A 13,773-nucleotide genomic window follows, 5' to 3' on the forward strand; every position below is an offset into this window, starting at 1 on the left:
GCCAGGGCTGCTTCCAGCTCAGAGACAAATGCCACCAGCAAGCTTCTGCAGGACACCCACTTCATCAAAAGTGAGAACTGACACGGGTGCCAGTCCAGCCCAGTGGGCTCCAGCTTGTCCTTGCTCACCCCTCACTTTATTCCCATCTCTCCTTCCCCACTGCCTGCCACATGGATTCCCATCTCTACCACCAGACACGCAGACAACCTTCCAGAGACCGTTTAAGTAACTGCCATCCTTGAATAAGGTCAAATCCTAGTGATAAATCTCACATGTAGGTTAGATTGACAGACACAGACTGCATACTCCCAGTAGTCTACTTCTCTAAATGAACCCTAATACACCAGTTACTACAGCTATGAATGTTTGAAGACCAGCCAATAACTTTAGCACAGGCTAGCAAATGAAACTCCTGTTCCTTCACAGCAAGAGACATGATTAGGGGAGGACACAAACATGGTTACCTGGAATCACAAAGAGGACTGCAAAGTGGAGAAGCAAGAGTTGGAGTCCAGTCTCCTTGAAGCCGGATTTCTCAGCATTGTCATTAGTGATATTTGGGGCTGGGTAAGTGTTGCGGAATCTGTGCTGTGCATTATAGGATGTTTAGCAGCATTGCTTGCCTCTATCCATTAGTAGTACCATCCAGTTGTGGCAACAAAAAGTGTCTCCAGACATTGGCACAGGTCTCCTGGGGGGCAAAATTGCACCCACTTGAGGACTACATTGCCTAAAAGCCTGTGTGCCTCTGTACTCCGCAGTCACAGGAGACAGAATCCTACAAGCTCCGAGAGAATTGTGCCCTTCTATTACAGATTAGGATCATGTGTCCAAAGAGAGAGGGACTCACCCAGCATCACACAGCTTGTCAGTAGAGCCGGGACAAGAGGCCGAGTCTTTTGATCCCCGGCTCAGGTCTCCTTCTGTTAACCACAAGGCCCTGCTCTCCTAAGCACCAGTGCTCCATAACCTGACACGTGTTGGTAGGCTGCTGAATGCAGTCACTGAGGCAGACGGGTAGTGGTCCCAAGAGACTGGGCAATTATTTCTTTGTTCTGCACAAAACAACCGGAGGGAAAGAGGAGGCACCAAGGAAGAAACAGCTTTATTAGGAGTCTACACATGTCTGGGGAAACCCAGGCCAGTCACAGAGAAGAGAGGCTAACTTTGTATAGGGCAGGCATCTACATTACAGAACATCCTTTTAAAAACCAAGTGTGATACTAAAGCTTCCATCTCAGTATCCTAATAGTCAGAAATGCTGCTGAGGTCAGCCCTACTGGAATTTCTGGAGGCTCCTAGTGAAACAGCGAGCTCTGTGCACACGGGAGAGCTCCGGTACTGCCGAAGCTAAGCTCCACACAGGTGGGCAGTCTGGGGCAGGAGAGTTAGAGGGAAAGGCAATGGGATGTTCTCGTCACCCACACAAGGTCATCTCAGTCTGCAGGTGAGAGAGGAACCACAGGTCCTTGAACAGAGGCTAGACCGGGGCAGCAGAGGGACGCTGGCTGAAGACACAACGTCTGGGCCATCTGTCATAACTCGGAGTGCTCCGTGCAGTCTGGAGTGAGGGCACCTCTGGCAGGTCCTACAACATTGGCTCCCTTCTCGAGGAGCCTGGGAGAGCCATTTTGGTTCTGTTCTGACTCCATTCACAGCAGAACTGGCCATGTCCAGCACCAAGTCCAGGGTCATAGTCGCTAAGAGGAACTGAGTGGTCACTCTATGATAGCTGCACCTCTTAGTCTAGGAGACTTCTTTAGCAGAGCAGTCACTTTTCTCAGACCAAGAGAAATCTTGCCCCAAACGGGCCCAGTCTAGAAATGACTCCACTTTCACGTGAGCACCAGGTGGAGGGAATCTTTCCCCTGAGTCGAAGCTTTAGATCTCGGCCCTCAGATGATGGCCCTTGGACAGAAGATCAGTGCTCAGGCGCCAGTTTCTGTCCCAAGAGTAGCAGGTGTCATCTGTTGATGACAGGCCCAAGCGATGTGCTGCTGTAACTCTCCCAAAGGAGAGTGTGCGCTCTGTCAGCTTCGGACTGAAGAGTCCTGGGTTCGATTCCAGTCAAGGGCACGTACTTTGGTTGCAGGCCAGATCCCCAGCCCCAGTCGGGCGAGTGCAGGAGGCAACCAATCAATGTGTGTCTCTCACATCGATGTTTCTCTCTCTGTCTCTCCCTCTCCTTCCACTCTCTCTAAAAATCAATAAAAAATGTCCTCGGGTGAGGATTAACAAAACAAAAAAAAAGAGAGTACACTCTTTTCAAAGGCAGGAAAGGAAGAAACGAGGCAGGTCTCAGGGTAGTTGATGCCACTTAGTTCTTCCACCGAATTTGCTGTGGGAAAAAACAATGATCATTTTGCACTGATCCCTACAGAGAGGTAGTGGGAATGCAATAAAACAAGACTCACAGGTAGGTACTGTAAGGAAAAGAGGAGTCCTAGTTGGTTTGGCTCAGTGGATAGAGCGTGGGCCTGCGGACTGAAGGGTCCCAGGTTCAATTCCGGCCAAGGGCACATGCCCGGGTTGCGGGCTCGATTCCCAGTAGGGGGTGTGCAGGAGGCAGCCAATCAATGATTCTCTCCTATCATTGATGTTTCTATCTCTCTCTCTCCCTCTCCCTTCCTCTCTGAAATCAATAAAGAAATATATTTTAAAAAAAAAAAAGGAAAAGAGGAATGAAGGAGGACGAGGGGGAGAAATTTTTAAAAATACATAGTGGGGTTCATTTATTCAGATACGAACGAGACACCTATTCTGTATCTCACAAGCCTGAGTTGGGGATTTATTCTGGTCCTAAACTTCTCGGGGCCAAGATTAAACTAGCTTCTGCGCACTGGTGTGGCTCGATTTCCAGTCAGGGCACATACCCAGGATGTGGGTTCAATCCCGTCAGGGCACGTATGGGAGGCAACTTATTGATATTTCTCTCTCACTTTGATGTTTCTCTTTCTCTCCCCCCTACCTTCCTCTCTCTAAAATCAATAAAAACATATCCCTGGGTGAAGATTAAAAATAAATCATTTTTTAAAAAAAGATTTACTAGCTTTCAATGACCCCAGATAGGTCCCAAAACATCTAACATGGAGCTAAGATCAACATTAACAAAAAGCTCAGCAATTTCATGCTATGAGAGATAAGCAGGCTGTGTTTCCCAAATTGCTAAAATCTATTTCACCCCCTTCTTACTTCCAACAGGTAGGTAATATCCATTCCCGGGGTGTTCTGAATCTGTAACATTCGTTCCTATATTGCCATTAGTAAGTCTCTCCTACCTGCTAGGTTTAATAATTTTCAGAGCAGTTACAGTTAAGTCTCAGCTGGAGGTCCCCAGGTTTCCCTTTTATACACTTGATGCTACTTTGAGAACTGTCCGTCTCCCGAGGCTGTGGCGGGGGGGGGGGGGGGGGGGCGGGGGGGTAGCTGCCCTGCTCACCGTGCTGCTGAGAATGGCATCGATCTTCTCCTCCTCTGCAGATCCTTTGTCCACCTTACTCCTGTATGATAGCAACTGCTGACGGTCCTTCAGGTCCCGGCAAGTCTGCACAGCAAAACAGACAAGCAGTGAATCCCAAATCAGCCTTCTCTAGGAAGGTCTTTTGCTTTTTGTTACTCCCACTTCGAGCCAAGGTTCAAGAAGCAGCTGGGTGACAGGGGCCAAGTCCCCTCAGAACCTCATGTTGGAGTGAAGTCTACAGAGCTTATGTGGCTTGATTCAGTTCTATGAGTTCTCTGAGCAACAGACTTATAAGAGCACAGAGGAACCAGTCGGAAGGCTGAGAAAATAGCATAGGAGTGCTGGCCTACAAACTAACTCCTGCCAGACCATTTTGCCCACTACATCAAAACTGAGGGCAGGATCTCAGGGTCCAGGACAGAGAAGACCATAACCCCCACTCTCCACTGAGGCTCTAACTCAGGGTTCTTATTTCTTGGGGACTCACATCAATGACGACATCGTGGCACTTGAACTTCGTAGCTAAGTTCAACTTTGTGTCCACATCTTCCACTAGATTGACATACTCCTGTAATATCTGTGGGAAGAGGTATTTCTGATTAATGATTCCCAGAACTCTGAAAAGTAGAAAAAAAATCCTGAAGAAGGCAAAAGAGTTCAGCTACAACATCTGATGTCTACAATTCCCATCAGCAACCACAGGACCAGTTCTGTGATGGGAAATGAGGTGGACCCCAAGCAGCATTCCGCACTCCCCAGGAAAGCAGGGAAGAGCACGCTCCTCCATAGCCTAGAGGTGGATACCCAGGCCAGCAACAGGCATGCTCCACACCTGATCTGCACTGTGCCCTGATGTCCCTTCTCAGTGAGTTCTCCTTTTGTATCATTTCACCAATATGGCAGTACTCCACACAGGCTAAACACAGTGGGTGCTCCTCAGAGAGGGCAGGTTACTTCTAAAGGGCAGAGGAGAACATCTCTCCCTGGCCTGTCCTACATCAAGACCAATACAGCCATCATGTTGCCTTTAAGGGGAGAACAGAACAGGTCAGGTCCCCTATCACTGACCAGTAAGAGGCTATAAGTTAGGTCTTCTAGAGGATCCTGTCCCCAACTCTCTTCAGGAGCCATTACCTGGACAGGGGCATTGTTCTTGTGCAGAATTTCCACGACCCGATGGAAGCCAATGGGTGCTCTCTTCTTGGTGTAGCCCAGCCAGTTCTGAGAAAGAAGATGGCAGGAGTAGGTAGGCTGGACATTAACAATACACCCTGAGCTTGTCTCCCTGCATTTTACAGCCAGCCTAGAACAGTGGTCGGCAAACTCATTAGTCAACAGAGCCAAATATCAATAGTACAACGATTGAAATTTCTTTTGAGAGCCAAATTTTTTAAACTTAAACTTCTTCTAACGCCACTTCTTCAAAATAGACTCGCCCAGGCCGTGGTATTTTGTGGAAGAGCCACACTCAAGGGGCCAAAGAGCCGCATGTGGCTCACGAGCCGCGGTTTGCCAACCACTGGCCTAGAATAATGTGATGGTGAGAGTGGATGGACTGGGGTGGGGAACAGGGAAATGAGAGATGAGTTTTTTAGAAAAGTCAAGAAACTTGAGAGGGTGGGAGAGAGTTAGAGGTATGAAATAAGTTCTTAGATTTATAGGCACTAATGCAGAAAAGTGTGAAATACAGCTAAATGAAATAAGTAATTTACATAACCACACTTGTAATATGAACTTATCTAGGAGAAAAGTCCTATTCTTTACATCTCTACCTATTTTTAAAAATATATTTTTATTGATTGGAGAGGGAGACAGAGAAAGAAACATCAATGACAGAGAATCATTGATTGGCTGCCTCCTGCATGCCCCCTCCTGGGGATCGAGCCTGCAACCTGGGCATGTGCCCTTCACCAGAATCAAACCTAGGACCCCTCAGTCTGCAGGCTGACGCTCTATCCACTGAGCCAAACTTACATTTATATAAAGATGTTTCTTTGTATTTTTTTTCATTGATTTTTAGGGAGAGTAGAAGAAAGAAGGAAAGACAGAGAGGGAAACTTCAATGTAAAAAAAACACATCAGCCCTAACTGGTTTGGCTCAGTGGATAGAGCGTCAGCCTGCGGACTCAAGGGTCCCGGGTTCGATTCCGGTCAAGGGCATGTACCTTGGTTGCGGGCACATCCCCAGTAGGGATTGTGCAGGAGGCAGCTGATCGATGTTTCTCTCTCATCGATGTTTCTAGCTCTCTATCCCCCTCCCTTCCTCTCTGTAAAAAATCAATAAAATATATTTTTTTAAAAAAGAAAAACACATCAATTGGTTGCCTCCTGCATGAGCCCTCACCAGGGCCCGGGCTGGGGAGGAGCTTGTAACCACGATACATGTCCTTGACCGGAATCAAACCCGGGATCCTCTGGTTCGCAGGCAGACGCTCTATCTTCTGACCTTAACTGGCGAGGGAAAAGATGTTTCTTTGTAAATTAGTGAGGAAAGATCTGGAAAGCACCCATCAAACTTTCAATGGCATCTGCCTTGAGGAAGGGGGTGAGACTAGGAGCAGGCAGTTGGTGGAAGAGAAATGTCACTCTTTACTCTTTATACTTCCATACAGTGTTTCATTTGGACACAGACACGTATTGCTTTGGTAGTTAATGTAGCTAATTAAATAACTAACAAAGGGGACACAACAGAAACTTCTCAAACCCATAATGAAAAAAAAACAGTATTTAAAATGTCAACCAGAAGACATGACAACCAAATGTAATGCAAGATCCTTGACAGGGAACAAACACAAGAACAAACAGAAACAGCTCTAAGGAGCTAATTTACTACACACTTTCTATATGACTATAGTACTACATTAATGTTACATTTCTTGAGAGCAGTTACAAAGGAGAAAAATGCTTAAGTGTTTAAGAGAGAAGTGGCATGATGTCTAAAACTTACCTTCAAATGGTTCAGCGAGAGGAAAAAAAAAGCTTATTTGCTGTCTCTTTTTCTATGTGCATAGAAAAAGAGAAAGCATATATAGTGAGAATGTTAATAAATGAGTGAAGTAGGTAAAGACTATCAGTATTCACTATAATATTCTTTCAACTTTTCTTTAGGTGTGAAATTTTGGAAAACAAAAAGCTGGAGGAAAGATGTAAGCCAGTCACTAGAACTGGAGACTCCGTGAGTCTGGGATAACAAGAGTATGTGCCTGAAGCATCAGCAAATGAGAGAGATCCGGGCACTCACCTTTGTGGTAAAGAGAGCATCTACATCATGCCAGGCACGGAGCTTGGCGCGGGCGGCCAAGGCAGTCAGCACATACTGTTTATCTGGGATCTAGAAAGCAGAGACCAGAGGAATTTAAGGGGAAGTAGGAAGGTGCCAGAGGAGGTACTTGAGAATTCTGGAAAAGGTAGGCAAAAATATACCATAGTGTTGATTCTGCCTCTTAAAAATCTGTAAGTCTCTCAGGTCACCAAGAACCCCGTAGTTTCCAAGCCCCAGCACTGAGGTAGGCCATTCAGTTAAAGCCTTACCTCACTCCCCACAAACACTTTCCTTTCCACCTTTAACCTGGAATATAAGACACTTACAAAGCAACATCTACTCCACATAATTACCCTGATACTACATTTACCAAAGCACCGACCATTTTATATCTACCTTAAATGTCTTCTTCAGGTTGACTGGACTGCTGAATGTCCCCTAGGGTGAAAGTGGAGAAGGAATTGTAGTGTTACCAACTTTCCCAAATACCACCCAATCTCCCATCTTCTTTTGTACTGACTAGGCTTTCTACATTTTACTCTGTAACCAATTAAACCCAGAAATTATTTTAAGAGCAAAGCTCAATCGGGTCTAATCAGGTATCATTGCAACCCAGCTTAACAAGACGGGGTTAATAAATACAGTATTTTTCCCAATTTTAGGCTAATCCAAACGTCCACTTGTGATCATTAAATTTTACAAAATGTGTTCAAACATCCAGTTACCTGACACCCTGCTGCTCTTCTGTGTCAGTCCATGTGCATTTATGGGCCTTTGAACAGAGCCCGCTGTGGGACCAGCACTGCTGAGACAGAACGTGCTATGCTATAGGCCAGTTCACCGGACACCACACAAGCCTTACAAACCCCTTCCCTCCTGGCTCACCCGAGGGCCAGGAAAGCCTCCAGGTGGATTTCCAAGAACTACACGCACCCCTTGATAACAGGGGACATCAAAATACTGACTTCGAGCTACGTTCCTCTGTGCAGTGGGAGTGTGTGGGGTCTTTCCCGTGTTGCCTGTACCTCGGGCTCTGTGTAGTGGTAGAAGCAGGAGTAGAAGAGTGTCGTCACCAGTGGCATATTGAGGATGGAAGCTTTGCGGGGGTGCTTCCGGAAGATCTCAGTTTGTCCTGCTGATTCTAGATGGCGGTCATTTGCCTGTAGTGGAGAGAGCCAAGTGAAAAAAAGGACTGTGTCCATGCAGTAGAAGCAGAGAGAAACTTAATGCTACCCTAGGAAAGAGGCAAGGAAGAGAAAAAGAAATGGCCTAGGATAACCCACAGGAGTCTAAAGCCCTAAAATGGTGAAAGATCCAAGCTGGATGGAGGCAGACAGAGAAGTGGCAATGCAATGGGAACTCTGGGATGAAGAGGAAATACTTCTAGGTTAACTGCAGGTGAGAAGAAAAAGGATGCTGAGGACAATGGAGGGAAGGGGCTATGGTGGAGAGGGAGAAAACGAAAGGCTCTTAGAGACTGTAACAGGAAATGACATATGTGGGCAGAGCACAGATGTGTCCCAGAGGCTGATGGCACTGAGCTTTGGCACTGAAGCAGAAAACACAGATATGAGGAGTCTAACCTCAATAATGATCTGACGTTCCAGGAGTGTGTAATGGTCTTGTATGTGTGCAGAATCTTCCACTGAAAAAGGCAAACTGATAGAGGGCCAAAGGTTAGTACCTCTTTCTCTACTCAGACAGGAAACAAACCCAACTAGACCAAATCACTACCATAACATAAGAGGCTCATGGTGCTTCATAAATCTGATCTCAATTCACCTCTGGAACATCCCTAAAGGCAGAGAGAGAGAAAGCAGAAAATAGAGCAGAGCTTTGGCTGGGATTTTGCATTTAAGGTTTTTGCCAACTGAAGAGGTATCCTGAAAATTGACAAAATATACATAGCCATTAGTGATTCTGTTGAGGAATGAATTAGAATCCTCTCGCTGTGGGAGTTGTAATGATTGGTGAGTCACCTGGCTAAGGAGGGAGCCCAGCCAACTGCTCATCTACATCCCAGGGAAGCACTTTGGTTCGTGTCACTGCTTACTGTCAACGTTTAACTCTCCTTAAGGGTCATTTATATTTGTGAGCTGTTGTTTTACTGTAGGGTAATAAGGTAAAAGTAAATTACATGGCATGGTAGTATGTTTGTAGACTGGTATAGATCTCAAAGATTCACACAAATGTCAAAGGTCCTATCTTCAATACTTCAGTATATTTTTACACATGAAGAAGCTGAGGGACAAACAGTGTCTTACCTAAAAGGCACATGGCAAGTCATTGGGTAAGGCCAGGAACAGAAGCCAGATTTTAAACTCCCAGTTCACAGATCTCCCCTTCAGAGACTGTGGCCTTATTTTCCTACTCCACTCATTCCAGGAGGAATTCTGAAATTCAATTATACTATTCCAGATTAAGTGTGAGCCACAGCCAATTTTTAAGAGATAAGAGATGAAAATAGGTTCCAGTTACTTCACTACTCTACCTTTTCTCTTTGTTTACCAGAGGCCATAGGATATAACTCAGTATTTGATTTGATAAGGCTAAAAGTGAAGATGGCATTGACTCATCAGTCAAATGAATTTCTGAACGTGAAACCTGAAAATCACGTCACATGAGGAATGACTGGAACTACTGTGAACACTGAACCTGGAGAAGCAAGGTCCACTGGGCAGACTCTACACCTGCCTTAGATTCAGGGAAGCAAGATTTGGCTCAATATAAGGAAGCACTTTCCAATCATGAAGGTTGTCCAACAATAAAATGAGCTACTTCCAAGAGCAGCGAGTGCCCAATCATTGGAAGAGTGATGTGTGGGGCTGGTTTTCACAGGGACTTATATTCTCGGTCAAAGCCTGTACTGAATCAGTGGTTCTTGAACTTTGGGGTTTCAAGGACCAATAACATTGAAAATAATATATAAGGTAAAGTGTTTCCCACTGTTATTGTAATACATATGGTCATAAATAATTACGACCAATTTTATTATTAAAAAGTGTATGTGTGTTTGGGGCAGGGAGGTAGAGGGGGAAAAAAATCCCAGAATAAAAGGCAGTCTTTCAATTAAATAAATGTAGCTTTCGAAAGAAAAAAAAAACACCTCTCTATATTGTCTTTATTTTCCTTAATTTACCACCAATCAGTGAAAATCCTATTGGGGACTAGTATTTCAAACCACCGAGTAAGACAATTTTTAATGATGCTTGTATGAACTATTGTGTTAGCCTTTCCCTTCAACTATCTATCCATTCCACCCTCTTTTAATCACTTAATTCCTCTGCATATGAGTATTTATACTTAAAAACATTTCTCCTCCATACTTACCCGATGCAGTTCTTAAGAAATTCTTTCCGTTTCTCAGGGTCCTGAATGCTCAAATGCTCTCGATAATGGGACAGCTTAAGAAAAAACATAGAAAGGCTGTGAGCTAGTTTGTCTCCTTAGAAGAGGGAGGTAACTCCTTAAGCAGACTTTCCATGCCTAAAAACTAAATTCTTGCCCTGCCAGTGTGGCTCAGTGGTTGTGTCAACCTATGAACCAGGACGTCATGGTTCGATTCCAGGTCAGAGCATATGCCCGGGTTGCAGACTCGATCCCCAGTAGAGGACAAGCAGGAGGCACCCGATCAATGATTCTCTCTTATCACTGATGTTTCTCTCTCTCTCTCTCTCCCTCTCCCTTCCTCTCTGAAATCAACAACAACACACACACACACACACACACACACACACACACACACGCACATTTTTAAAGCTAAATTCTTCATTATCAGAGATTCCTTCTTGGTATGTATTGGATGTGAGGATGGAGAGGGCAAAGAGTGATTTGAAATTACTCTTTGGGCCCTGGCCAATGTGGCTTAGTTGGTTGGGCATTGTCCTGTGCTCCAAAAGGTTGCCAGTTCAATTCCCAGTCAGGGCACATGTCCAGGCTACATCCTAGATAGGGGGCATGCAGGAGGCAGCTGATCCATTTCTTGCTCTCACAACCATGTTTCTCTCTTTCTCTCTCTCCCTCTCCCTTCCTCTTTCTAAAAGTCAATTTAAAAAATCTTTACCAAAAAAATCACTTTTTGGTTTATCTATAATTGCAATATATAATATGGTAGCCAGTAGCCACATGTTTTTTTTTAAATATATTTTATTGATTTTTTTTACAGAGAGGAAGGGAGAGGGATAGAAAGCTAGAAACATCGATGAGAGAGAAACATTGACCAGCTGCCTCCTGCACACCCCCTACCGGGGATGTGCCCGCAACCAATGTACATGCCCTTGACCGGAATCGAACCTGGGACCTTTCAGTCCGCAGGCCGACGCTCTATCCACTGAGCCAAACCGGTTTTGGCAGTAGCCACATGTTTGTTTATATGTAAATTTAAACTAATTAAAAAGTAAGAAATTCAGGTCCTTAGTTACACTAGTCTTTTTTTAAGTGCTCAACAGCTACATGTGATCTGTGGCTCCCGCATCGGACAGCACAGATATAGAATATTTCCATTAGTGCAGGAAGTTTTATTGGGCATGCTGATCTATAATAAAACATCTTCAATTCAATCATACACTGAGTGGCCAGATTATTATGATCTCTGAACGCATAATAATCTGGCCACTTAGTGTGTGTGTGTGTGTGTGTGTGTGTGTGTGTGTGTATATGTATATATGTGTGTGTGTGTATATATATATATGTACATATATGTGTATATGTATATACACACACACACACACATATATATATACATATACATATATATATTAGAGAGGCCCGGTGCATGAATATGTGCATGGGTGGGGTCCGGCCTGCCTGACCAGGGGGAGGGGACATGGGCAGTTGGCCAGTCTGCCTGCTGGTCAAACTCCTGGTTGAGGGGATAATTTGCATATTAGTCTTTTATTATATAGGATTACATAGGATATACACTAAGTGGTCATATTATTAAGCGTTCAGAAATCATAATAATCTGGCCACTCAGTGTAATAGAGTACATGCAAAAAATAATAAAGTTATAAATGAGTTACCCAAACCACATTTATTTTCACTAATCAAACTTCAAAACAACAAACTTTATAAGAATGCCATATGAAAAAAATTCCTTATAGTTTCAAATCTATGGAGATTAAAAATAGAAACAAAGACTTTTCAAAATGATTACTACAAACTGCCAATCATTTTCAGCAGATTAAGATAAAGCATTTTTTGAGACTTTACCCTGCCTTAAATATTAAGTACATGTTCTTTTTACAAAATATTACTAAAAAAGATTTTCCTGAGTTATACTCTGTTGTGCAAACAAGTTTAACAACATTATTAAATGTGCCAGCCAAACATGAGCACTGCTCTCACCACACATGTGCTGTACAGCGACTCAAGGAACAATCCTGCCACTGACAGCGCTGGGAAGTTGAGCCCCGCACTCTAACAAACTTCAAGGAATGGCCCTCGCCATTTGACTCAGTGGATAGAGCGCCAGACTACGAACTGAAGGGTCCCAAGTTCGATTCCAGTCAAGGGCACATGTCCAGGTTGTGGGCTCGATCCCCAGTGGGGGTGTGCAGGAGGCAGCCATTCATTTATTCTCTTTCATCATTGAAGTCTCTATCTCCCTCTCCCTCTCCTTTTCTCTCTGAAATCAATAAAAATATATTTTAAAATGGATCACTAAAGTTTTAGTAATACAATTAAACTTTTGATTAAATTTCAGACTTATTCTCATATTCCAGAAGTTCACTCTATAATGGTGAAAATCTGTCAGAAATCTATTTTAACATTCAGTCACTGAGCTCTAGCCAAAGTGTGTGCTGGGTGTGCCACCAGCTTGACCTCTCTTCCTTCTTGACATATATCTGGTTTCTTATCCCTCTTAGCTTTCAATAGTGTCTTTTCTTTTTTTTATTGATTGATTTGAGAGAGAGGGAGAAAGGGAGAGAAACATCAATTTTGTTGTTCTACTTATTTATGCATTCATAGGTTGATTCTTGCAAGTGCCCTGATCGGGGATTAAACCCTCAACCTTGGCAAATCAGGATAATGCTCTCATCAACGGAGCTATCCAGCCAGGGCCAGCATCTTCTTTAGTATTAGAAGCCAAAATCCAAAAGCTCCTACAGACCAGGAATTGAAAACAACTAGAAAGAAACAAACAAAATTGCAAACTGATGAGCCAATTTTCATTCATTTTTTAAAATTTACAGCCCAATTAAAAGAACGTATAAAAAACAATAAAGTAGTACATCATTTGGACTAAGTTTTCAGGATTCCTAGATGTCTCTCTCTTCTGAATATAATCAATACAAATGGAAAAGAAATATGTTCAATCATTCTGGGATCCTGGTGACTGAGTTTGGGCTTAGATTTCAGTTAAATAAGTCCCCAACTGAAACAAAGGCCACACTCACCGCAAGCTCTTCTGTTCTATCTAGGAACCTGGGAAGAAGCAGAAGGAACATGTAGCATTATCTACTGACATGTGGCAGCATAACTTCACAAAGTAAGACGACTGCTCTAAGAGAACACAATTCAAACTCATTTGCCTCCATACATAAGATAAACCCTTGTCTTCTTAAACTTTCTACCACAGCAACCCTTTGAAAACACATGGTGGACAAGCAATCAGTGTTCCCTGATCTTTCTAGCTGAGCAAAAAGCAGGGACAAGAAGGCACCGCAGGGCACTAGTAACTGTAGGGTTAACTGGGCTCATGGGAAGGTCAGAGCCTCCTTAGCCCACAGTAATGCCATGGACCCTTTGAGGAAGAGTCAAGCACCCTCCTTCTCTGCCGACTCCTGAACAGATTTTCTACATTGTTCTCTTGTTTTCATGTACAGTGTTAGTGTGTTTTGTCTCTCCCAAAAGGCGGGATGGCCTCAGACAACAAGGACTTTGATGTTCTGATCCCTTCGCACTCTAAATGGTCCACTTAACATCATGCTTTGACATAGAGGTGAGGCTTACTGAGGCCCTGTTGACTGGAAGGAGGGAAGGAGGGAGAGAACACCTTGCCTCGATCAATGTGCCTTCTGAAAACTCATGGCTAACCATCTGTATTTTG

The 13,773-nt window shown here is 44.0% G+C and overlaps 1 protein-coding gene across 2 annotated transcripts in view; it reads right to left on the reverse strand.

Annotated features, from left to right (window-relative positions):
- Positions 1 to 1,098: 1,098 nt before the first annotated feature.
- The window catches only part of VIPAS39 (VPS33B interacting protein, apical-basolateral polarity regulator, spe-39 homolog), a 28,149-nt gene continuing 15,474 nt past the window's right edge, over positions 1,099 to 13,773 (reverse strand). For both annotated transcript variants that reach the window (XM_079767860.1, XM_079767859.1), the window contains 10 exons: positions 13,121 to 13,148; positions 10,053 to 10,126; positions 8,306 to 8,381; positions 7,748 to 7,882; positions 7,119 to 7,160; positions 6,702 to 6,791; positions 4,595 to 4,681; positions 3,948 to 4,037; positions 3,440 to 3,544; positions 1,099 to 2,338 (listed from right to left, as the gene is read on the reverse strand). In XM_079767860.1, coding sequence (XP_079623986.1) covers positions 2,318 to 2,338; positions 3,440 to 3,544; positions 3,948 to 4,037; positions 4,595 to 4,681; positions 6,702 to 6,791; positions 7,119 to 7,160; positions 7,748 to 7,882; positions 8,306 to 8,381; positions 10,053 to 10,126; positions 13,121 to 13,148 — 748 coding nt within the window. In that variant the 3' untranslated portion in view covers positions 1,099 to 2,317. The remainder of the gene's footprint in view (positions 2,339 to 3,439; positions 3,545 to 3,947; positions 4,038 to 4,594; positions 4,682 to 6,701; positions 6,792 to 7,118; positions 7,161 to 7,747; positions 7,883 to 8,305; positions 8,382 to 10,052; positions 10,127 to 13,120; positions 13,149 to 13,773) is intronic.

Source organism: Cnephaeus nilssonii (genome assembly GCF_951640355.1).
Source record: "Cnephaeus nilssonii genome assembly, chromosome: 4".
NCBI classification, from domain to species: Eukaryota; Metazoa; Chordata; class Mammalia; order Chiroptera; family Vespertilionidae; genus Cnephaeus; species Cnephaeus nilssonii.